General features: G+C 46.1%; 1 protein-coding gene across 2 annotated transcripts in view; it reads right to left on the bottom strand.

Moving 5' to 3' along the window:
• The window catches only part of GPATCH1 (G-patch domain containing 1), a 47,984-nt gene that overhangs the window by 17,428 nt on the left and 7,297 nt on the right, over window positions 1-23,259 (bottom strand). For both annotated transcript variants that reach the window (XM_034944371.3, XM_055104457.2), the window contains exons 3-13: window positions 20,833-20,918; window positions 18,186-18,346; window positions 17,436-17,533; window positions 15,886-15,944; window positions 15,257-15,496; window positions 13,797-13,944; window positions 10,126-10,205; window positions 6,163-6,367; window positions 3,044-3,343; window positions 1,163-1,341; window positions 452-579 (exon numbers count right to left, since the gene is read on the bottom strand). In XM_034944371.3, coding sequence (XP_034800262.2) covers window positions 452-579; window positions 1,163-1,341; window positions 3,044-3,343; window positions 6,163-6,367; window positions 10,126-10,205; window positions 13,797-13,944; window positions 15,257-15,496; window positions 15,886-15,944; window positions 17,436-17,533; window positions 18,186-18,346; window positions 20,833-20,918 — 1,684 coding nt within the window. The remainder of the gene's footprint in view (window positions 1-451; window positions 580-1,162; window positions 1,342-3,043; window positions 3,344-6,162; window positions 6,368-10,125; window positions 10,206-13,796; window positions 13,945-15,256; window positions 15,497-15,885; window positions 15,945-17,435; window positions 17,534-18,185; window positions 18,347-20,832; window positions 20,919-23,259) is intronic.

Genomic DNA, 23,259 nt, shown 5'->3' with positions numbered 1-23,259 from the left:
GCTCAAGCGATCCTCCTGCCTTGGCCTCCCAAGCTAGGATTACAAGTGTGCACCACCACACCCCACCTCTTGAAGTGTTATTAATCAAATAAGAAAGTGTTTAACTTTTATAATGATAATTTAAAAACATAAGTAACATTATAAATGTAAACCACATGAGCAGCAACAAGAAGGTGGCAAATGAGAGAGGCATAATGCTTTTGTAACTTGACATATCTGAGTTTCATAGCTTCAATATGGAATAAAGTTTGCTATCCAGATTTTGTTTTAGTAACAAATTATAGAAGTAATTTATCAAAGCAAATCTATAAAATGTGTAGATTTGTATATCCAGTGATATGCAAATAAGTTCATGTAGAAAAAATAAGAATTTATATGAGTATGTAAGGGGAAAATTAGCTTTAATATCAAGAATACATTTTGTACTGATGTAAAGGTTTATCCAACTTACTCTGGATAAGGGTCAGGGACATTAAATCTCTTACATAGAAGCTTGTCAGGGTGCCACTCAAACGTGTCTCGGGTGAGCTTCCCAAACATCTTCATCTTCACAGCCGACTGCTTATCCCCAACATCATTCTGGAAAAAGACATGCATTCTGTTTCATCAAGTGGCCGCACCATTGACCTGACTGCTCTCCCATTTAAAATTTTCAAGCAATCTTCTAGAACTGCGAAAAAAGTTTGTGCTATAACATTTATGCTCCAGTACATTGGAAACTAAGGCATAAAATGGTTTCCTATTCTCCTATACATGTATATTTTGATCTTCTCACCAAGGGATTAAAAATATTTGGCTCGGCCGGGCGTGGTGGCTCATGCCTGTAATCCTAGTACTTTGAGAGGCCGAGGCTGGCGGATCACCTGAGGTCAGGAGTTCAAGACCAGCCTGGCCAATATGGTGAAACCCCATCTCTACTAAAAATACAAAAATTAGATGGGTGTTGTGGCGAGCGCCTGTAATCCCAGCTACTTGGAAGGCTGAGGCAGGAGAATCGCTTGAACCCAGGAAGCGGAGGCTGCAGTGAGCCGAGATCACACCACTGCACTCTAGCCTGGGCGACAGAGAGAGACTCCGTCTCAAAAAAAAAGAAAAAACAATTTTGGCTAGGCAGTGCTTTAATATTAAAGTTCACCAGGTAAGGGACATGGTGACAACAGACCTCTTGGTCTCGAGGGACTTCAACCTGATCTGAGTCATCCTCCTCCTTGGCGTGAGTGAACCTGGAGGACAAGGTCGAATGGGAAGACGCGTACAGCAGGGCCGCCCGGGCAAACTCATCCCGCTCACGGCCTCGCTCCCACTCTGTCATGCTGGGGTCCAGACAGCGTTCCAGAGCATCTGCGGGGCAGAGAACAAGAAGCAGCTTCACTTTTCAGGAAAACATGGGGCTTACAAGAGAACATCTGCTGGGCACCACTGTATCCCTGTATATTTCATAAGTCCTTATCCTTGTTTTTATGACTATGGGAATGGTGAGGTATTTGGCAGGTAATATTGCTGTTTCCTTCAAAATTGTGCTTTTTAAAAAAAAATTTAGGCCAGGCGCAGTTGTTCATGCCTGTAATCCCAGCACTTTGGGAGGCCGAGGCGGGTGGGTCACTTGAGGTCAGGAGTTCGGGACCAGCCTGGCAAACATGGTGAAACCCCATCTCTCTTTTTTTTTTTTTTTTTTCGGAGATGGAGTCTCACTCTGTCTCCCAGGCTGGAGTGCAGTGTCATGATCTCCGCTCACTGCAAGCTCCGCCTCCCGCGTTCACACCATTCTCCTGCCTCAGTCTCCCGAGTAGCTGGGACTACAGGCGTCTGCCACCATGCCCGGCTAATTTTTTGTATTTTTAGTAGAGACGGGAAACAAAAAATTACCAGGCGTGGTGGCACATACCTATAGTCCCAGCTGCTCAGAAGGCTGAGGCAGGATAATCACTTGAACCTGGGAGGTGGAGGTTGCAGTGAGCTGAGATTGCAGTGAGCCAAGATCCTGACACTGCACTCCAGCCTGGGCAACAGAGCAAGACTCCGTTCAAAAAAATAAATAAAATATTATGTGTGTGTATATATATATATATATATAAAATATATTTTATATATACATATATATCTTTTTTTTTTTGGTAGAGGCAGGATCTCACTATGTTGCCCAGGCTGGTCTTAAACTCCTAGGCTAAAGCGATCCTCATCTCAGCCTCCCAAAGTACTTGGATTACAGGCATGAGCCACCATCCCCAGCCAACATGATGCTTTTATTGAATTCTGTCTACCAAACATAACAGAGAAAACCATTTGAGAGGCTAATGGTTGGTTAAATCTTCAGCAGTAAGGAACTTGTCACCACTCCTAGGCAGTGATAAGTTCACCTCAACCACATCCCTATGTTTTGGCAGAAAAACACTCTTTCACTAACCTTTTTTTTTTTTTAAAGCAAATAAACATTAGTGATGTAGGTTCTTAGTAGAGAGTTAAGGCACAGTAAATAGACTTTACATTCCGCAAAGATCTGTTTTTAAAAAACAACCCTGTAATTTACTGATAAACTCTCACGAGGACTACTGCATACAACAGCAACCCCTTTCCTCATTCTTGCCCTATTTACTTCACAGATCACAAAGTGATTGTTTTCCCTCTGTAACGGTTCAATAGCTAACTATTGTTTTAAGTCATATTTTAGACTATGAGTCAGGAACGGATGGTTAGGATCTTCGGATGAGGTGGAAGATGATGTTGATATGAAATGTGAATGCAATGCTTGTAGCAGTCAAGCACTTGCAAACACCAAACGGCCTGTAAATACCGGCCACCGCCAGCTATGTTCTCTACTTAAACAGCTAGCTTTGGCCTGAGATATGGAGGAACATAAGCCAACTGTTCTTGCTTTCTGAGGTCAAGAGCCAAGGCCTGAAACCTTTGCACTATTTGCAGCAGGATAAAGCAAAAACACTGACAGAACAGGATACCTCAACTGTAAACATGGGTCTAGGATGAGAACAGTGAGAATATGACCCCGCCCGGGCCGAGATATGGGACACCCAGGCCCAGCACCCACCTTTCTGACCCTGTTTCATGTGTACTAAGAACTCGTCGTATCGCTTTTGCTTTTCCGGATCTTTGGCGAAAGGCTTGAAGTTGCTGGCTTTTAGGGTGGCCGTCCCACCACCTAATGCCATGTTCCAAGAGCAGTGCCCAGCAGCCGCTGCAGGGGAGGGCTGGGCTCTGCTGCTCTGAGCGTTCTGGGCCAGACTCCTGGCCTTGAGCTGAGCTGCTTTCAGGTCAGTTGCCTGCTTCATTTCTTTGATTCTCTCTTTGTCTTTTTGGGACAGAAATTCTAACACTGAAGTAGCTGAACCTAAATAAAAACAGTAATTAGAAGAGATGAAAAGAGCCATGAGACAACCACATTTACGTTTCTCTGTACATACATTTCAATAACACAAATTTACATAATTGGGGATGAGGATTTTATGTTTAGTGTTTCATTTATATTAATATGTCCCTGTGGACTAGACAGTGATAAAAATTGAGATTATTATTATTATTATTATTATTATTTTAGATGGAGTCTCGCTCTATTGCCCAGCCTGGAGTGCAATGGTACCATCTCAGCTCACTGCAACCTCCTGGGTTCAAGCAATTCTCCTGTCTCATCCCCCCCGAGTAGCCGGGACTACAGGCATGTGCCACAATGCCTGGCTAATTTTTTATATTTTTAGTAGAGACAGGGTTTCATCATGTTGGCCAGGTTGGTCTCAAACTCCTGACCTCAGGTGATCCACCCGCCTCGGCCTCCCAAAGTGCTGGGATTACAGGCGTAAGCCACCACGCCCGGCCGATTCCTATGTTTTTTTTGAGACATGGTCTCGCTCTGTCACCTGGACTGGAGTACAGTGGTGTGATCATGGCTCACTGCAACCTCCACCTCTCAGGCTCAAGTGATCCTCCCACCTCAGCCTCCTGAGTAGCTGGGACCACAGGTACACACCACCATGCCCGAGTACTTTTGTATTTTTTGTAGACAGGATTTCGCCATGTTTCCCAAGCTGGTCTCAACTCCTGGGCTCAAGAGATCATCCCACCTTGGCCTCCCCAAGTTCTGGGACTACAGGCATGAGCCACTGTGTCCAGCCAAGATTCCTGTTTTATAGTCAGCAAAAATGGAATTTAATACATGCACACTTACAGGGCACGTGAGTGATCCCAGGATGGGGAACCTGACATCCCCGGCTCCAGACCTGCAGTCCACCACCACTAGCCCTGGTTCCGAGTACAGCTCCCCAGCAAGCCCTCACCAATGGCACAAACACTCATGAGTGCCAGCTCTATGCCAGGACCTGGCCCAGGAGCTTGGAGGGCAGTGGAGACACGAAAGAAGCCCAGGAGCAATACACTGGCCCTCAATAGAGGAGGGCTATGAAAAAAACAGGACGATGTGACTGAGGGGGGCTTGCGTGAGCGGGCTGGTAGAGGGGACAGGCAGATAACCAGATTATATGGTGGTCGGGGAAGGCTGGAAGAAAATAACATTCGAGATAAGTCATAAGCTAAAAGAAAAAGAGCCAGATTCACAAAAATATGAGGGAAGAACAGAAAGGGAGGTACAGCAAACACAAAGGCCCTTAGGCAGTGTCATGGATGACGGCGTGTTCAAGGGGAGGAAAGGAGAAGGAAGACGCTACACTGTGGGAGGGTAAGGGAAGGTGGTGGATGGTGCAGCCTGAAAGGCGGGCAGGGGCGGGGCCGCACAGGGCCTCGTGGGGAGCCTGGAGGTTTCTGTAGGTGGGAGAGGTGTTGGCTGGTATAGTTGGCCTCATCCAGCTGCTGGTGAGGGGAACAGTCTACGGGGGATGGACAGGAAACAAGGAGACCACCAAGGAGACTGCAGCAACGGTCCAGGTGGAGGGGTGGGGCTCAGACCCGGGAGGCCACGGAAATGCAGATGAGTAGTGGACAGAACCCCCACACGTGTGGGTAGAGCCGAGAGGACTCACTAAGGGCCAAGGAGGGTCAGGGAGGGTGCGGGAGGACCGAAAAGAGAGGAGCTAAGAATTAGGCCTCCTGGGGAAGGGGGGAGGGATAGCATTAGGAGATATACCTTATGTAAATGACGAGTTAATAGGTGCAGCACACCAACGTGGCACATGTATACACATGTAACAAACCTGCACGTTGTGCACATGTACCCTAGAACTTAAAGTATAATAAAAAAATAAAAATTAAAATTAAAAATTAAGAAAAAAAAAAGAATTAGGCCTCCTACATCCTGGTCCGAGCAGTGGATCATGGTGGCACCACTTCCTGAGATGAGAAGACTTAGATGAGGAAGCGCAGTGTGTGATGGGGGTGGGGAACCAAGGGTTCTGTTTGCCAATTATACGAGACACCTATTGAGTTCCCCATGGCAGTGAGACCCGAGCCCCTAAGAGTCCAAGTCCACCTCTCATGGTGGGTCTTTCCTGCTGCACCCTGCAGGGGATTCTCCATGTCTTTCCAGACTTTCAGACGCATTCATCCCTTTCAGACTTTCGGGAGAAGAGTTACACAATGCGATCCCCAGGAGGAAGAAAACATACTCTCCCAGGCTGTGCAGAGAAGGGGAAGGCACCTTAACCACATTCCCTGATAATTATGACAAGTCTGAAAACAGCTGAGCTTACAACAAAAGTTGTGATTTGAATGACATCAACCAAACTGAAGGTGGAAAAACAAGCCTTGGCTGGGCGCAGAGGCTCACACCTGTAATCCCAGCACTTTGGGAAGCCAGAAGTTCCAGACCAGCCTGGGCAACATAGTGAGACCCTCATCTCTATTTAAAAAATGTGCCAGGTGTGGTGGTGGCACATGCCTATAGTCCCAGCAACATGGGAGTCTGAGGTGGGAGGATTGCTTGAACCCAGGAGTTCCAGGTTATAGAGAGTTACCACTGCCTTCAGCCTGGGTGACAGACCTAGACATTATCTCAAAATAAATAAGTTTAAAAATAAAATTTAAAAAAAGAAGTAAAAGATATGCACACTATTATGTATGCCATTTACAATAAATAGTGTTATTTCCACAGTTTGGGAATACAAATTCATGTAAAAAACTTCAGTGGGAAAACAACAACTTTCCATTTTGATTTTGATAACTCGAATTATGTGAAATGATTTCCATCTTCTCCATGGCACATACCTTGAATAGGCGTCTCTCCAAGCAACTCAGCCCGTTTGGAGGCATTCAGTTGGTGCTTACTGTGTGTCCCTGGGTCAGGCGTTGCCTTTCCAGCTGACTCTGATAATACCTGCAGTAAGTGTGAGTTCTCGGAGGTGGCGGCCACCATGGGTCTGAAATAATGCACTGGTCGATAGTCTCTTGGCAGCTCTGGAGGTGGGTAGATCTTAACAAACCAAGACAAAACCCAGAAAATACAGGCTGCAAGATCATGTTTGATTTAATCAGGAAAACCTGTTACCTCTGAGCCTTGTTAACCCCGCCCCTTCCTGGGTTAACACTCAGCAGGCAGGTAGCACAAGAACAGGCTGGCCAGAGGTCCAGCCAGCATCCCCTCTGGACCTGGAGGGTCACAAGAGCCACCGTGTTCCAGTGGTCAGGCATTTCGAATATCCTCCCACCCATTTCTACAGAAAGAAGCTAATGTGCCTGTTTCATAGGATAAGAACTATAAAGATGACAATAGATCATAAATGTCAGGGCCTACAGGTAGGGCTGGCCCACTGTACATCAGAAAATTTAGAAAAAGTACCATTCAAAGTATGGAGGAAAATAATGGCTGGGCGCAGTGGCTCACACCTATAATCCCAGCACTCTGGGAGGCCAAGATGGGAGGACTGCTTGAGCCTGGGAGTTCATGACGAGCCTGGGCAACAGAATGAGACCCCATCTCTATAAAACTAAAAAAAAAATTTTTTTAAATAATAGTTGGGGCCGGGCACGGTGGATCATGCCTGTAATCCCAGCATGTTGGGAGACCAAGGCGGGTGGATCACCTGAGACCAGGAGTTCAAGACCAGCCTGGCCAATATGGTGAAACCCCATCTCTACTAAAAATACAAAAATTAGCCAGGCGTGGTAGCGCACACCTGTAATCTCAGCTACTCGGGGGTGCTGAGGTAGGAGAGTCGCGTAAACCCGGGAGGCAGAGGTCGCAGTGAGCTGAGATTGCGCCACTGATCTCCGGTGCAGAGCTGAAACAGAGCGAGACTCCGTCTCAAACAAAAAAAAAAAGAAAAACAAATAAATAATAATAATAGCTGGGCACAGTGGCTCATGCCTATAATCCCAGCACTTTGGGAGGACAAGGTAGGCAGATCACTTAAGGTCAAGAGTTCAAGACCAGCCTGGCCAACATGGTGAAACCCCGTCTCTACTAAAAATACAAAAATTAGCCAGGTGTGGTGGTGGATGCCTGTAATCCCAGCTACTTGGAAGGCTGAGGCAGGAGAATTGCTTGAGCCTGGGAAGCAGAGGTTGCAGTGAGCTGAGATCGCACCACTGCACTCCAGCCTGGGTGACAGAGTGAGACTCCATCTCAAAAATAATAATTAATAATAATAATAATAACTGTAGTTATTTTTAAATTCATAATTATTTTTTCTAGTTATGTTTCAGTTGCAAATTGAAGCTTCAGGCTTTCTTTTTTCTTTTTCTTTTTTTTTTTTTTTTGAGACAGAGTCTTGCTCTGTCATCCAGGCTGCAGTGCAGTGGTGCAATCTCAGCTCTGGGTATGCAATTCTCCTGCCTCAGCCTCCCAAGTAGCAGGAATTACAGGCACGCATCACCATGCCTGGCTAATTTTTGTATTTTTAGTAGAGACGGGGTTTCACCATATTGGCCAGGCTGGTCTCAAACTCCTGACCTCAAATGATCCACCCGCCTCAGCCTCCCAATGTGCTGGAATTACAGGCGTAAGCCACCACGCCTGGCCTATTTTTTTCATCCAAGATATTACTATGAATAATGTGAGTAGAGCCAAGAGGACCTGGCCCAGGAGCTAGGAGGGGAGTGGGGACAGGAATTTAAAAACTTTAATTTAAAAGTTGACGGAAGTGAAATGAAAATCTATTTGGGAAATTTGGGGATTTTTAACACTGACAGGCATGAATGATGGCACAGCAGACAAGGTAAAGGAAAGTACTAAATATTGTTAAATAACTGCATTAAATGGTCTCCCTTGCTCTTGGTCTAACAAATCCACATGTGTTTGTTATTTAGGCTATTTTCTAGACTTTTCTTTACTATTTTTTTCCCCCAAATTCACACTGAAATATTCTCTAGATTTTTAAGCTACATGAAAGCTGAAGTCCATGATGAAGTAACCCTGTGGCTGAAAGCACTGACCCCTCTCTCCCGGCCCCTCTCTCCGCTGGCTCTCAGGTCCAGGTGCATGCTGGACTCGCCTGAGGAGTTGTAACTATACTGATGCCTGCGCCCCACCCCAGAGAGTCTGCTATAACTGGAGTTCCCCAAGCTCCCCAGGTGGTTGTTAAAATACACAGCCTGGGTCAAGCCCCTGGCACAATGAAAGTCCATGAAAGAGTGGTGTTATCATTGTCAAGAAATCCTGTTTTTTTATCATCTTAGCTTCATCACCTTCTGGAGACACACCCCCAAATCAGCCAGAAAACACTCTCATGTTACCACCACACAAAAACCCAGAGGAACATGGCAGAAAGGAGGAGTGTGTCCACAACTTCTCTATATCCTCCATGGGATTCAAAGTATTTCTTTTTTTTTTTTTGAGACAGGGTCTCACTCTGTTGCCCAGGCTGGAGTGCAGCAGCCAATCACAGCTCACTGCAGCCTGGACCTCCCAGGCTCAAGCAATCCTCCCACCTCAGGCCCCCAAGAGGCTAGGACTACAGGCACATACCACCACACCCAGCTAATTTTTTTTTTTTTGTATGTATTTTTTGTAGAGATGGGGTTTCACCATGTTGCCCAGGCTGGTCTCGAACTCCTGGACTCTAGCAATCTGCCCGCGTTGGCCTCCCAAAGTGCTAGGATTACAGGCGTAAGCCACCATGCCCAGTCTTGGATTGAAAGTATTTCTCTCTGTCTGTCTGCCAAATCATTGTTCTGTTTGACCTCTAGATTCAGATCTAGAGAACCATTTAAATCTGTGTGTGAAAGGCTAGATGAACACAGCCCTCCTCTGAAGTGTTCCTGCCCAAAGCCCTACTCCAGAGAAGCGCCAGGAACCCCCAGGACTGTGTCTCTCCACTTAGGGATGTTTGCCCACGACTCTGTATTTGTGTATCTGCTACCTTTGTTGGATGGGAGCTACCTGGGGCCAGGCTGGCCTATTTATCCTAAGGACCAGTGAGTGCTTCTCCATCATTTTTAAACTATGCTTCCTTTTCTTTTTTTTTCTTTTTTTGAGATGGAGTCTTGCTCTGTCACCCAGGCTAGACGTGCAGTGGCACAATCTTGGCTCACTGCAACCTCCACCTTCCGGGCTCAAGTAATTCTCCTGCCTCAGCCTCCCGAGTAACTGGGATTACAGGCGCCCACCACCACACCTGGCTAATTTTTCTATTTTTAGTAGAGACGGGGTTTTGCCATATTGGCCAGGGTGGTCTCAAACTCCTAACCTCAGGTGATCTGACAACCTTGGCCTCCCAAAGTGCTGGGATTACAGGCGTGAGCCACCACGCCTGGCCAACTTAATTTTTTTTTTTTTTTGAGACAGAGTTTTACGTGTTGTCCAGGCTGGAGTGCAGTGGTGTGATCTTGGCTCACTGCAACCTCCACCTCCTGGGTTCAAGTGATTCTCCCACCTCAGCCTCCCTAGTAGCTGGGATTACAGGCATGCGACACCACGCGCAGCTAATTTTGTATTTTTAGTAGAGACGGGGTTTCTCCATGTTGGTCAGGCTGGTCTTAAACTCCCGACCTCAGGTGATCCACCCACCTTGGCCTCCCAAAGTGCTGGGATTACAGGCATGAGCCACTGTGCCTGGCCCTGATATTTCTAACGTAGAATGTTTTTCTAGACAATCACTAGTAACCAGGCTGTTGTTTTTTGAAAACAGAATTTACTTATCTTTCCTGTTGTTAATAGAACTCAGATCACATAGCAGCAAATATTTTAAGAACTAAACCAGTAAAAAAAGAAAGAAAAAAAGTTTTTCTTACTTTCTTAGAAGATAAAGGTTTAGAAGCCAAGGAAAATCCATCCAAAATTTTGCCAACGTACCGAAGGTCTTTCTCTGATTCTACAAAATGATGTCATAGATTAATTCCAGAAGTAGAGATGATTAGAATAAGACAGAATACATCAGCATTTTACGTTCTTATCTCTAAGAACATAAATAGTACGTGTCATACATGCTATCACTCAACAGCAGCAGTAAAGGGAAGAACAAGTGGTAAGCAAAGCCCCACACCTCTGTTGACTCAGTGACTAGGGCCCGGCCCACACCGCCCTGGACAGATTGGGCTACCCAGGTCACAAGGCTGTGGTCCTCCAAGACAAGCACACTGACGTGACTTTTAGAAGAAGTACCTTAGGGGCACCAAAGGATATACCCCGTGGAGTAAAAGATCAAGAAAAACCACCAAGAGGACAAGCATGGAGGAAAATACAAATCACAACTGTGAGAGCGTCATGTGTAAAACTAGGTGAAGAACTACAGGGTGACTACCTGGCCATCTCCTTAGCAACAATCCAAATAGGGATGAAAGGCAATGCCACCAGGTCAGCCTGTAATCTTTAACAAGACATAAAGATCACAGACATAGGAAACTGAATGACCAATGCCCTCTGACCTGGAGGTGGGGATCGTCTTCTGGTCATAGAGACAACCCCACCAACAAAAGCTCTTTGATTTGATTCTCAAGGTTTTCCTGCACGTACTGGTTACGCCAGAAGTCCGTATAAATGAACTGTATTCTCTGCACTCAAAAGCCCCTTCTGAAAAAAAAAAAGCCCCTTCTACATGACCATCAAAAGCTCTTTCACAGGCTAGGAGCTCAGGCCTGAAGCAGGAACAGCCCACAGTGCAGATGAGCTAAGGCTTTTAGCCACTCATCATTCAGCACCACCACATCCCTCCCCTCCCCACAAAACCATTCTTTGTGCTTTGACTCCTGTTGGGCTTTTTTTTTTTTTTTTTTTTTTTTTGAGATGGAGTCTCGCTCTGTCACCAGGCTAGAGTACAGTGGCACAATCTTGGCTCACTGCAACCTCTGCCTCCTGGATTCAAGTGATCCTCGTGCCTCAGCCTCCCGAGTAGCTGGCATTACAGGCATGTGCCACCACACCCAGCTAATTTTTGTATTTTTAGTAGAGACGAGGTTTTACCATGTTGGCCAGAATGGTCTCGATCTCCTGACCTCGTGATCTGCCTGCCTCAGCCTCCCAAAGTGCTGGGATTACAGGTGTGAGCCAATGCACCTGGCATGTTGCGCTTTTTTTTAAGCTTCTAGAACTTACTAAAATTTCTTCAGGTAATGTGGGATTCAATTTCACATTCTTGGAACTTGTATTATCTCAAAACCCAGAAATTTCATGTTTATGAGTTCATTCTGAAGAATTCTGAAGAAATAAACAAATGTACATAAAGACAGAATCAGAAAAATATTCATTATAGCCCTATTGATCATGGAAAAAAAAATGAGAATTTAAAAATCAACCATGGCCAGCCGTGGTAGCTCACGCCTGTAATTCCAGAACTCTGGGAGGCCGAGGCGGGCGGATCACCTGAGGTCGGGAGTTCAAGACCAGCCTGGCCAACATGATGAAACTCCATCTCTACTAAAAACACAAAAATTAGCCGGGCGTGGTAGCAGGCGCCTGTAATCCCAGCTCCTTGGGAGGCTGAGGCAGGAGAATTGCTTGAACCCGGGAGGCATAGGCTGTGGTGAGCCAAGATCAGGCCATTACACTCCTGCCTGGGCAACAAGAGGGAAATTCCTTCTTCCAAAAAAAAAAAAAAAAAAATTAGCTGGGCGTGGTGGCGCACACCTGTAATCCCAGTTACTCAGGAGGCTGAGGCAGGAGAATCGCTTGAACCCGGGGGACGGAGGTTGCAGTGAGCCGAGATCATGCCACTGCTCTCCAGCCTGGGTGACAGAGTGAGACTCTGTCTCAAAAAAAAAATTTTTTTTAATGTAAAAAATCAACCGTGGAGACTAGGTAAAATAAAGATAGATTCACCGAATAGAAAATCATACAGTCAACACTACAGATGCTGTGACCCTGCAGGGGGGAGAGAGGAAGCTGGGGGAGAGAGGCCACAGCAGAGAGGGACAAGGACAGGCTCGGAGCTCAGTGGAAGGAGTGAGAACCAATCAGCTGGGGGCAAAGCTGGTGCACGAGGGAAAAGTGAAAGATGTGGTTCAGCAGGCGGACTTAAATATATGTCATTACATATCATTAATTATTAAAGGATTGATATATTGTTATTAATATGTTGTATAATATTAAATATCATTTATATTAACAGATATAGGATATTATCAATTTCATACTCCCACCACTTTTAATAAATAATGAATAATTAAAATAGATCAATACATTATTATGTAATAATGTATTGGTATGTTACATAATATACCGACAGTATTGATATATTAATTATATAAAATATAAATCATATACAATATATAATGGTATATTGATTATAATATAGTATTAAAATTAAATAGTATATTATGATATATTAATATATCTTCATTTAAGTTATATAAAAATAATCCATAGTTTGGGGACAGAAATCAGAAACTATAGGGAGGCAAAAGGAAGAAGGCTCAGAAGCTAAATGACTCAGGGGAAAAAAAAACAAAAACATTGGAAGGAAAAAAAAAAGAAGTAAGTACTAGCAGCCCACTGACCACCCAGAGGTTAAGTCTCCTAACACTGGGTACACATGCCCTTCCAGTGTCCTGTGTAAAACCCTGGGTTCCCTGTCATACCATCCCAGTCAAGTGACACATGACTGTATGATAACCAAAGAATAGTAGGTGCCACTTCTTCAGTTTTTGGGGCAGGTGCTATGCCAGACACTGAGTTATGCCACTTAATCCTCACAACCGCCTCTGGAGTGGATTTTATCCTCACTTTACAAATGTGGACTCCAATGCCCAGACAGGTTATGAGCCTTGCCTAAGGTCACAAAGCTGGGCAATGGAGAGCTGGCATCCAAACCTAGGTCTGACTGACTCCAAATCACATGCTGCTAATACCGACTCTACACTGTCTGGCCCTGCACCTTTTCTGGAAACAACTGAAATGTGACTTCAAACCACAGGATCTGATTCACCTTGAAATTTCAACACAGCATGAAGTTAAAGTTGTGTTGAGAGATGTCAGCTTCTTATCCCAACAAGAGCCTCCTCAGAGCCAGGGACTCAAGGGAGAAGACGGACTGGGCGCCCAGCTCCATCTTGCTGCAGGCTGTTGGTGTACCTGCCTCCTGGTCCCCTGGCTTGACCTTCTGACCTGCTGCATGTGTTGGCCTCCTTTGGCCGCCTGCCCAGTTCCTCGAGCTCTGGGTGCTTCCCTTTGACCCACTGCCAGCTCTGACCAGCCATGTGGTCACTGGTCCAGGCATTCCTCTTTCCCTGATTACAGACCTCTCCCTCCCTCCCAGCTGGGCCCCACCTTGACAGCTGGCTTTGGCCTTGGCCAGGTCTGAATCCTGCTTTTATTTCACTTCCCATGCTGGGCCTCGCTTCTTTGTTTTGTTTCTTACCGTGACCTTGACCAACAACAGAGGCTGGTGCTCCTGTATCGCTCTTGCAGCCCCTCCTTCCTGATACCCTGACACTTGGTCCTGCCATTAGGTTTGTGGCTGTCGAATTACCTTTCTGGTTTTTATACTGCCTGGGTGCTGTCCAGCCATAGAGTCCGTCTCCAGGCTCCTCGTCCTTCAGAACAGTGTCATACTTGGATAGAGTTTCTGTGGCATAGATATCATCATCTTCCTCTTCCAGGGCACCTACACCAAAAGCCTTTAAAAAACAAGGTTTCAAACTGAGCACAGGTGTTAGGGTATGTCTGGGATCTTCACGGATAAAGCTACTTTAAGGATGTGATTGGAAACCAAGTTAGCACTTCAAGATCACCAAGAGAGAAGTGAACGGGGGTCCCAGATCGACCAACACACACACAAGTTTTCTGGAAAACAGTGACCAGAGGTGAATGCCATGTCCCTACTGCCAACACTGCCCTCCAGTCCCCACAACAGCCATGGCTCCAGGTCCCCGCACAGGAAGAAGAGTGGAGAACAAAGCCAAGCAGCAGTGCAGGGGTGGAAATGTGGCTTCCAAGAGGAGAAAGGAAGAAATGTTCATCAACTGATCAATGCGGCCTGGGCCAACGCTGGTGGCTGGGGTCTAAGGGCCGCTGCTACTCTACTGCCCGCTGGAAGAACTCCTACTCTCTGCGGAAAGGAGCCTCTAACAAGTAGCATTTTTGTTTAAAAGACTGAAAAAAAAAACACGTTTATAAAAAGAAAAGGTGGGCCGGGCGCAGTGGCTCACGCCTGTAATCCCAGCACTTTGGGAGGCCGAGGCGGGTGGATCACCTGAGGTCAGGAGGTCAAGACCAGCCTGACCAACATGGAGAAACCCCATCTCTACTAAAAATACAAAATTAGCCGGGGTGGTGGCACATGCCTGTAATCTCAGCTAGTCGGGAGGCTGAGGCAGGAGAATCGCTTCAACCCGGGAGGTGGAGGTTGCGGTGAGCCGAGATCGCGCCATTGCACTCCAGCCTGGGCAACAAGAGTCAAACTCTGTCTCAAAAAAAAAAAAAAAAAAAAAAAGAAAGAAAGAAAAGGTGGCCAGGCGCAGTGGCTCATGCCTGTAATCCCAGCACTTTGGGAGGCTGAGGCAGGTGGATCATCTGAAGTCAGGAGTTCGAGACCAGCCTGGCCAACATGGTGAAACCCCGTCTCTACTAAAAATACAAAAATTAGTTGGGCATGGTGGCACATGCCTATAATCCCAGCTATTCAGGAGGCTGAGGCAGGAGAATCACTTGAACCCAGGAGACAGAGGTTGCAGGAAGCCAAGATCGCACCACTGCACTCCAGCCTGGGTAACAGAGTGAAACCCCCTCTCAAAAAAAAACAGAAATGGTAATAATGAAATGGCAAAGTCACCATTTTAAAAATGCATTTTAAGAAAGAATCTTTGACCTGATTCCACTTGAGGATTGGGGGGAAAAAAAAGAAAATAAAGAACCTCTAAAAAGAAGAAAGAAAGAAAGTAGACTCATTTATCAATGACTCCCCCTTTATAAAATAGAAAATAATTTTACCTGGCCTGAAATTCCCAATTTTCTTCCTTTATTCAGTCCAATTTCTCCAAGATCGCCAGCTCTCTCAGAACCACCACTGAAAAGATTAAAATGTTCTCCCGAAGTTCCAAACAGTGCCTGGTGGGGATCCAGGCCCTTGTAAGCCAGACCATGCACATTATCTTTAGGTGTGAAATCCACAGGTGTGACATCTTTGGGTGCAAAGGTCACATTATCAGGCAAGTAGTCATCATCTTCACCCTATTTCCGTTTAAAGTGGAATTAAGGTGAGTCACTGAATGATGCAAAGTAAACCCACAAAATACTAATTGAAAACGCAGTGATTAATGCCACACAGAACAATTAGCAAACTTTCATTGGTGCTGTTACAAATGACTAAATCACTTTCTGGCACAAAGGATGCTAACACCAACTCCATTTTATGAAGCTGAACAGACCTGGGTATCTGTGGTGCTGGCATGTTGCTGAATATGTATGCTGATATAATGAGGATAGCTTTAGGGTATGAGTATTTCACTGTATAGTTATTGGATCTGATTTCTAAAATTGTCTCCAACCCTAAAATTTCACAGTCATACAGAAACAGGTGCTGTTGTACCAAAGTGAAGGTCAGTCAGACCGTGCAATACCTCAGATCCTTCCGAGCTTCCAGGGGGTAATGCACAGCCATAGATTTTGACTCCAGGATCTAGAAAAGAGATTTCAAATGCAATAGTCATGAGTGACTACAAATAGAAAACCCCGACCAGGCCGGGCGCGGTGGATCACACCTGTAATCCCAGCACTCTGGGAGGCTGAGGTGAGAGGATCGCTTGAGCCCAGGAGTTCAAGACCAGCCTGGATAACATAGTGAGATTCCGCCTCCACAAAAAATTTTTTTAAAAAATGGCTGGGCGCAGCGGCTTATGCCTGTAATCCCAGTACTTTGGGAGGCTGAGGCGGGGTGGATCACGAGGTCGGGAGTTGGAGACCAGCCTGACCAACATGGAGAAACCCCGTCTCTACAAAAAATACAAAAAAAAATAGCCAGGCATGGTGGCGCAAGCCTGTAATCCCAGCTACTCAGGAGGCTGAGGCAGGAGAATCGCTTGAACCGGGAAGCAGAGGTTGCAGTGAGCCGAGATCGCGCATTGTACTTCAGCCTGGGCAACAAGAGCGAAACTCCATCTCAAAAAAAAAAAAAAAAAAAAAAAACCTCACTGATAACTCTTCAGAGGTACATGGGTACATTTATAAAATGTGCTACAGCATTACGGTGAGAGGCAGATAACTGGGAATTGTTTTAGAAACAGGGTCTCGCCCTGTCACCCAGGCTGAAGTACAGCAGCATGATCATAGCTCACTGTAGCCTCAACCTTCTGGACTAAAGCCATCCTCCCACCTCACTCTCCTGAGTCGTAGCTGGGACTACAGGTGCACTCCACCACACCTGGCTAATTTTGGTATATTTGGTAGAGGCAGGGTTTCACCGTGTTGCCCAGGCTGGTCTCAAACACCTGGGCTCAAAGATAATCTCACCTCAGCATCCCAAAGTGCCAGGATTATGGGTATGAGTCACTGCACCCAGCCAGGAATCATTTTCTACCAGCACCTGCCCTACCTAGCAGTAATGTGCTCAATGAGTAACCAATACTGCCCCACGGCATAAGGAACCCAAAAGAAATGACTGTTGCCCTCAAAGAGTCACTTACAGTCTGGCTGGGGAGACTCAGGGCAAGAAATAAGGAACAAGTAATAATGTTAAACTGTGACAGCTTGGGGGAGGGTAGGAAACATGAACTCTCACATGCTGCTGGCAGAAGCATAAACTAGCACAGCCTTTCTGGAAGCTGTCATGCATTACACATAAAAAGCCTTAGAAGACACACATACCACTGGGCCCAGCTATTTCGTTTATTGGAATTTGCTCAGGCAATCCTCAGCCTGGGCCTGGGTAACATGGCAAAACCCCGTCTCTACAAAAAATACAAAAAATTAGCCTGGCATAGTGGCACATGCCTGTGGTCCCAGCTACTTGCGGGGCTAACGTGGAAGGATCACTTGAGCCCAGGAGGTCAAGGCTGCAGTATGCCGGGATCACACCACTGCACTCCAGCCTGGGCGACAGAGCAAGACCCTGTCTCAAAAAAAAAAAAGTACGCTGCAGCAGTGATAACAGTTAATCAATTAACATACACACCAGGTTTCTGTCGGCGTGGCCGTCTCTTTACTCGAGGACCAACTCCTTGTCCTTCTTTCCAACCCATTTTTCTTAGCAATTCGAAACCAACAGATAATCTAGGATAGCAAGGCATTGAAAATGAACTTTTCAAAATAACATTAACAAAGAATATGAAATAAGCGGCTTCTGAGTTCCTGCTCAGTTCCTAGGCCTGTCTTGCCTGGGCCCTTGCCCTCACCCACATTACATCTGGCGTGACCCTGCCATTCCAGCCACAGCAGGCTGCACTGGGGTGCACACCTGAACTGGGGAAGTCAATCAGATGACCTTTCTCCTGGGCCTTTACGATGGGATCACAGGGACTCTAGACAGTCCTTGCTAAGCATGTGGCCTGGGAATCCCTGAAGGTCTAAGGCTGCCATATCAGGCCACAAGCCCAGGAGCACAAGGAGATACACAGAAAGTGAGGGTAGAAGGAGGCAGACAGAGGCGAGGCTATAAGGTCTGGAGGGGTGGTGGGAGAAGTCACTGTAATTCCTAACAGCTCTCCAGCCTCTGAGAGCCCCAGCAGCACAGCTAGTGGCTGGAGTTCTTAATCTCTCCGTGCAATGACAGTGCAAGATCCTTTACGCAAAACCCCCTTTTTCACTTAGACTTTGAGCCTAAGAAGGCTTGTCTCACTTGCAATCAAACTATCCCTCAGCAAGAGAATCATACGTATGCAAAACACCGGTGCTAAGATCATGACAGTCAGAAGGAAATGCTCACTTTGCTGGCGTTATGAGGTCATCAAGGAAGGTGGCTCCAGGAATAGGGGCAGTGGCAGCGGCCAACTGCCTAGCCTTTTCTCGTATTCTGTCTTTGGTTTTGGAGGCAAAATCGTCTGTGGTGACAATCGCTTTAGGTGCTATCCCAAATTCACTAAGATCCTTCAAAAAAATTCAAACAGAATTACATTATTTGGAAAGTGACTATACACAATACATCACATAGTTTTATTTCTGTTAAAAAAAAAGTTAAAACTACAAAATTTCGTTCTGGATCAGCAGAGTGACAGACATACACACTGACTTTATTTTTTATTTATTTTTTTTTTTGAGACAGAGTTTCTCTCTTGTTGCCCAGGCCGGAGTGCAGTGGTGCAATCTGGGCTCACTGCAACCTCCGCCTCCCGGGTTCAAGTGATTCTCCTGCTTCAGCCTCCCAAGTAGCTGGGATTACAGGCACACACCACCATGCCTGGCTAACTTTTTGTGTTTTTAGTATAGATGGGGTTTCACTATGTTGGTCAGGCTGGTCTCGAACTCCTGACCTCAGGTGATCCACCCGCCTCAGCCTCCCAAAGTGCTGGGATTACAGGCATGAGCCACCGTGCCCCGCCTCACACTGACTTTAGAACCTCATCCTCACACAAGGTAAAGCCAGTGGCCAAGGGCAGGGCATGATAGTCGCTGCTCATTAGGGCCACCCCGAGCATGACCAAACTGGGAGACAGGAAGTAATGGCCGTGTTCTTCTCGACAGTATCTCAAAGGTCAGCGTGAAAGAGACAAAGCCTGGAGTTCCAGCCAGCAAGCATTCACAAGTGTGAGTGCCAGGCCTAGAGTCAGGTGCCTTTGCCTTTACTGGAGCAGATGTTGCTGGCTGCCTGTCCAACCATTGGCACGTTTCCTCTTTCCTTGCAGAGTCCTGATGTTGTCTAGGCACCTGCCTTCCTCTGCACCGCCACACACTGCAGGAGTGGTACTCCCAGTGTTGGGGAGGCAGGATTACGAAGTGGGGCTTTGTGTCTTATCTAAGCCAGTCATTTTGATCCCACTTTCCTTGCCAGGGACTGCGTTAGGAATGGGCATGTAAAACAATTTGTGCAAGCAAATGTAGAGAAAATTCATAGTAGGACTTATATGAAAGGCTACTTTGCTTTTAAGAAAAGAGACTGCCGGGTGCGGTGGCTCACACCTGTAATCCCAGCACTTTGGGAGGCCGAGGTGGGTGGATCACCTGAGGTCAGGAGTCCGAGACCAGCCTGGCCAATATGGTGAAACCCCGTCTCTACTAAAAATACAAAAATTAGCCAGGCATGGTGGTGCACACGCCTGTAATCCCAGCTACTCGGGGGAAGCTGAGGCAGGAGAATCACTTGAACCTGGCAAGCAGAGGTTGCAGTGAGCCGAGATAGCGCCACTGCACTCCAGCCTGGGCAACAGAGCAAAACTCCGTCTCAGGAAAAAAAAGAAAAGAAAAGAAAAGGGACAAGAGGAAAGTTCTCTTGAACAACGTCATCCTGGATGTGCCACCTGGAACTACTACAGCCATTTTGCAATCATGAGGAGAGGTAGTATAAGGACAAGCTGCCAACAGAAGACTGAGAAGAGAGAGCCTGGGGTCTCAGCACATCTAGACTTCTTGCTACATGAGATATGTTTCCTTCTAGATGATGCTACTCAAAAAAAGAATGAGACTTCCTTCCCTCTTACCTGCAGCCTCGCACGTGCTGATATAAATGTTTTCTTTAATCTTTTTTTTTCCTTCAACTTTTAAGTTCCAGGGTACATGTGCAGGATGTGCAGGTTTGTTACACAGGTAAACGTGTGTCATGGAGGTTTGCTGCACAGATCAACCCATCACCTAGGTATTAAGCCCAGCATGCATTAGCTATTCTTCCTGATGCTCTCCCTCCCTATTTAATCTTTATCATGGGTGAATCCGCGACCAGGTTTTAAGGTAGCAGAAGTTTAATTTTAGTGCAGTCACTCACAGTTCTTTACTGCAGTGTGCCTGAGAGTTACTGTGGAAAGCTGCAGACCCAGCACCATGGATACTGAGCTTTTGAGGCAATGGAGGCTTTTTTTTTTTTTTTTTTTTTCTTGAGATGGAGTCTGCTCTGTCGCCCAGGCTGGAGTGCAGTGGCGCAATCTCAGCTCACTGCAAGCTCTGCCTCCTGGGTTCACGCCATTCTCCTGCCTCAGCCTCCCGAGTAGCTGGGACTACAGGCGCCCGCCACCACACCCGGCTAATTTTTTGTATTTTGTTTAGTAGAGACGGGTTTTCACCGTGTTAGCCAGGATGGTCTTGATCTCCTGACCTCGTGATCCGCCTGTCTCGGCCTCCCAAAGTGCTGGGATTACAGGCGTGAGCCACTGCGCCCAGCCACAAGGCTTTTCAAGTAAATTGCCTGTATATGACTTTCCCCTTACACTCTTGATTTTAGAAATTGGCCCCAGTATAAAATGCTCCTCCAATGAACAAGACTCTACTGATGTACAGGACACTGCACATCAAATACCTAAAAGATAAAGCCTTACAAACAAAGAGGAAATCGTACATTGGACCTTCTGGGGAGAGAGAAGGCACTTACAGCAACCAACTAGACCTGTCCCACCAGCTAATTGGCAATTAAAGTTTTGCACACGCACCTCTTCATCCATAAAATCTTCAGGACCAAGAACAGATTTGTCTGCTCTGTTCTGTCGTGAAGACACAAAGGTAGAGGGTGTCCATCCTGGAAAAAAAAGAGTTTAGAACTTTACAATCCTAGAGAGTATTTGGGTCTATGAGTAAATGATTAAATAACATGTATGGACTTGAAATTCCCAATAACTATAAACTCTTAGCTACTTCCCATCTCAGTGCTTATATAGACGTAATTATTCCACATAAATTTCTTATTAATCCCTGTATCCCCTGATGTAAAACTTAGTGGATACATTAAGGTTTCCCCATAAGGAAGTGAAACCAAGAGATATAGAATTACACATTGAAAGTTAAACTGTGAAATGAACACAAGCAGATCTGAGCTGACAGATGCAAGGTCACCTTAAAATGCAGGACGTGAGACCAGCAACCTCCACTGGCATATTAACATATCTAAAGAAATGATGTCATCGCTTCTAGGCCTTTTGGCTAAGATCAAGTGTAAAGATATGATGTCAAGGTGTTTTAATCAGTCACAATGGATAAAGAGAGAGTAACAGAAGGAATCCAGGCAACATTCACAGTACCCTGGCCAAAGACTCAACCTGGCAGGTCCAACGGCAATGGCTCTGCCAGTCCCCCAGTTTCAAGACACTGGAATCCTGTAACCAATGGCCTTGTTCCCTGACCACGGTTACCGAGCATGTGCCACGTCCACAAACAGGGAATGCTCTGGAGGTCACATATGTCTGTAACCTCTGCACATAAAGTTGTTTAGTTTTCTCTAAGAGGGTTGCACCTCCTTCCTGATTCTCTCCAAGGGCCCTGTGAGCTGAGGCATCTGGGGAAGGTCTACTCTCAGTAGGTGCACCACTGCACTAAAGCCTGGGTGACAGAGTGAGACCCTGTCTCAAAAAATAAATCAATTAATTAAATAAAATGGTAAGGCCGGGCATGGTGGCTCACGCCTGTAATCCCAGCACTTGGGGAAGCTGAGGCGGGTGGAACACTTGAGGTCAGGAGTTCGAGACCAGCCTGAACAACATGGTGAAACCCCATCTCTACTAAAATACAAAAATCAGCCGGGTGTGGTGGCGGGCACCTGGGACTAGTCCTAGCTACTCAGGAGGCTGAGGCAGGAGAATCGCTTGAACCCAGGAGGCGGAGGTTGAAGTGAGCCGAGGTCATGCCATTGCACTCCAGCCTGGGCGACAGAGTGAGACTACATCTCAGGAAAAAAAAAAAAAAAAAATTATAAAAGATCTAGCCCATCTTTTTCTTGATAATTGCTATGTGAATTAATCAGTTCATCTTCCGTGCTCACTTTGGCAGCACATATAATAAAATCAGTTCATCTTCCATTCATAACTGAGATATAGAAAGCCATTTCTTCCAGTTCAAAAAAATGCTTCTAGATTAATATATCTTAAAACATACAATACTTTAAACAACTTGGCATTTATAAAAGTACATAACATAAAAGATTTAACTGACTTTTCCCCAGGTAGAGAGCACTGAGGAGCCAGTCTTGCTGTGGTCCCCAGTGTCTGAAGAGGGCACCTGGTGACTCTTCCCTCAGCACTAACGCCATGCTGGCTCCTTAACCTCTCTGACCCTTGGTGGCGTCATCTGCAAGATCCCTGTGACACCTGCCCTCTTCACTCACTGAGTCACGAGAGACAGTCAATGATTAACTGAAAGACTCTGTTTAAGAGTATTTCGTGAATGGCAAGACACAATAAAAACCAAAGTCATTATCATCATTTAATCATCTGATTAGGAGGTATGCATTTTTTTACAAAGTGAAAGAAAACTCTTTAACCATAAGGTTGCAATCAATGAACAAGATACAAGTTGACTCTGGAAACATCCAAATATCCAAAGAACACAAGAGATTACAGTGTATGTTCAGAGAAAGCTGAGCGCAGTGGCTCACACCTGTAATCCCAGCACTTTGGGAGGCCAAGACAGGCGGATCACTTGAGGCCAGGAGTTAGAGACCACACTGGCCAACATAGTGAAACCCTGTCTCTATAAAAATACAAAAAAATTAGCTGGGCATGGTGGCAGGCGCCTGTAATTCCACCTACTCGGGAGGCTGAGGCAGGAGAATCGCTTGAACCCGGGAGGCGGAGGTTGCAGTGAGCCAAGATCACACCACTGCCCTCCAGCCTGGGCAACAGTGCAAGACTCCATCGCAAAAAAAAAAAAAGCAAAGGTGGCCGGGTGCAGTGGCTCACACCTGCAATCCCAGCACTTTTGGAGGCCAAGGTGGGCAGATCACTCAAGGTCAAGACTTTGAGACCAGCCTGGCCAACATGGTGAAACTCCTGTCTCTACTAAAAGTATTTTTTTTTAAATTAGCCAGGCGTAGTGGCATGCGCCTGTAATCCCAGCTAATTGGAAGGCTGAGGCAGGAGAATCGCTTA

This window comes from Pan paniscus, chromosome 20, assembly GCF_029289425.2.
Source record: "Pan paniscus chromosome 20, NHGRI_mPanPan1-v2.0_pri, whole genome shotgun sequence".
Taxonomy (NCBI): Eukaryota; Metazoa; Chordata; class Mammalia; order Primates; family Hominidae; genus Pan; species Pan paniscus.
The sequence above is the reverse complement of the archived record's forward strand: the minus strand, read 5'-3'. Positions and strand labels throughout refer to the sequence as shown.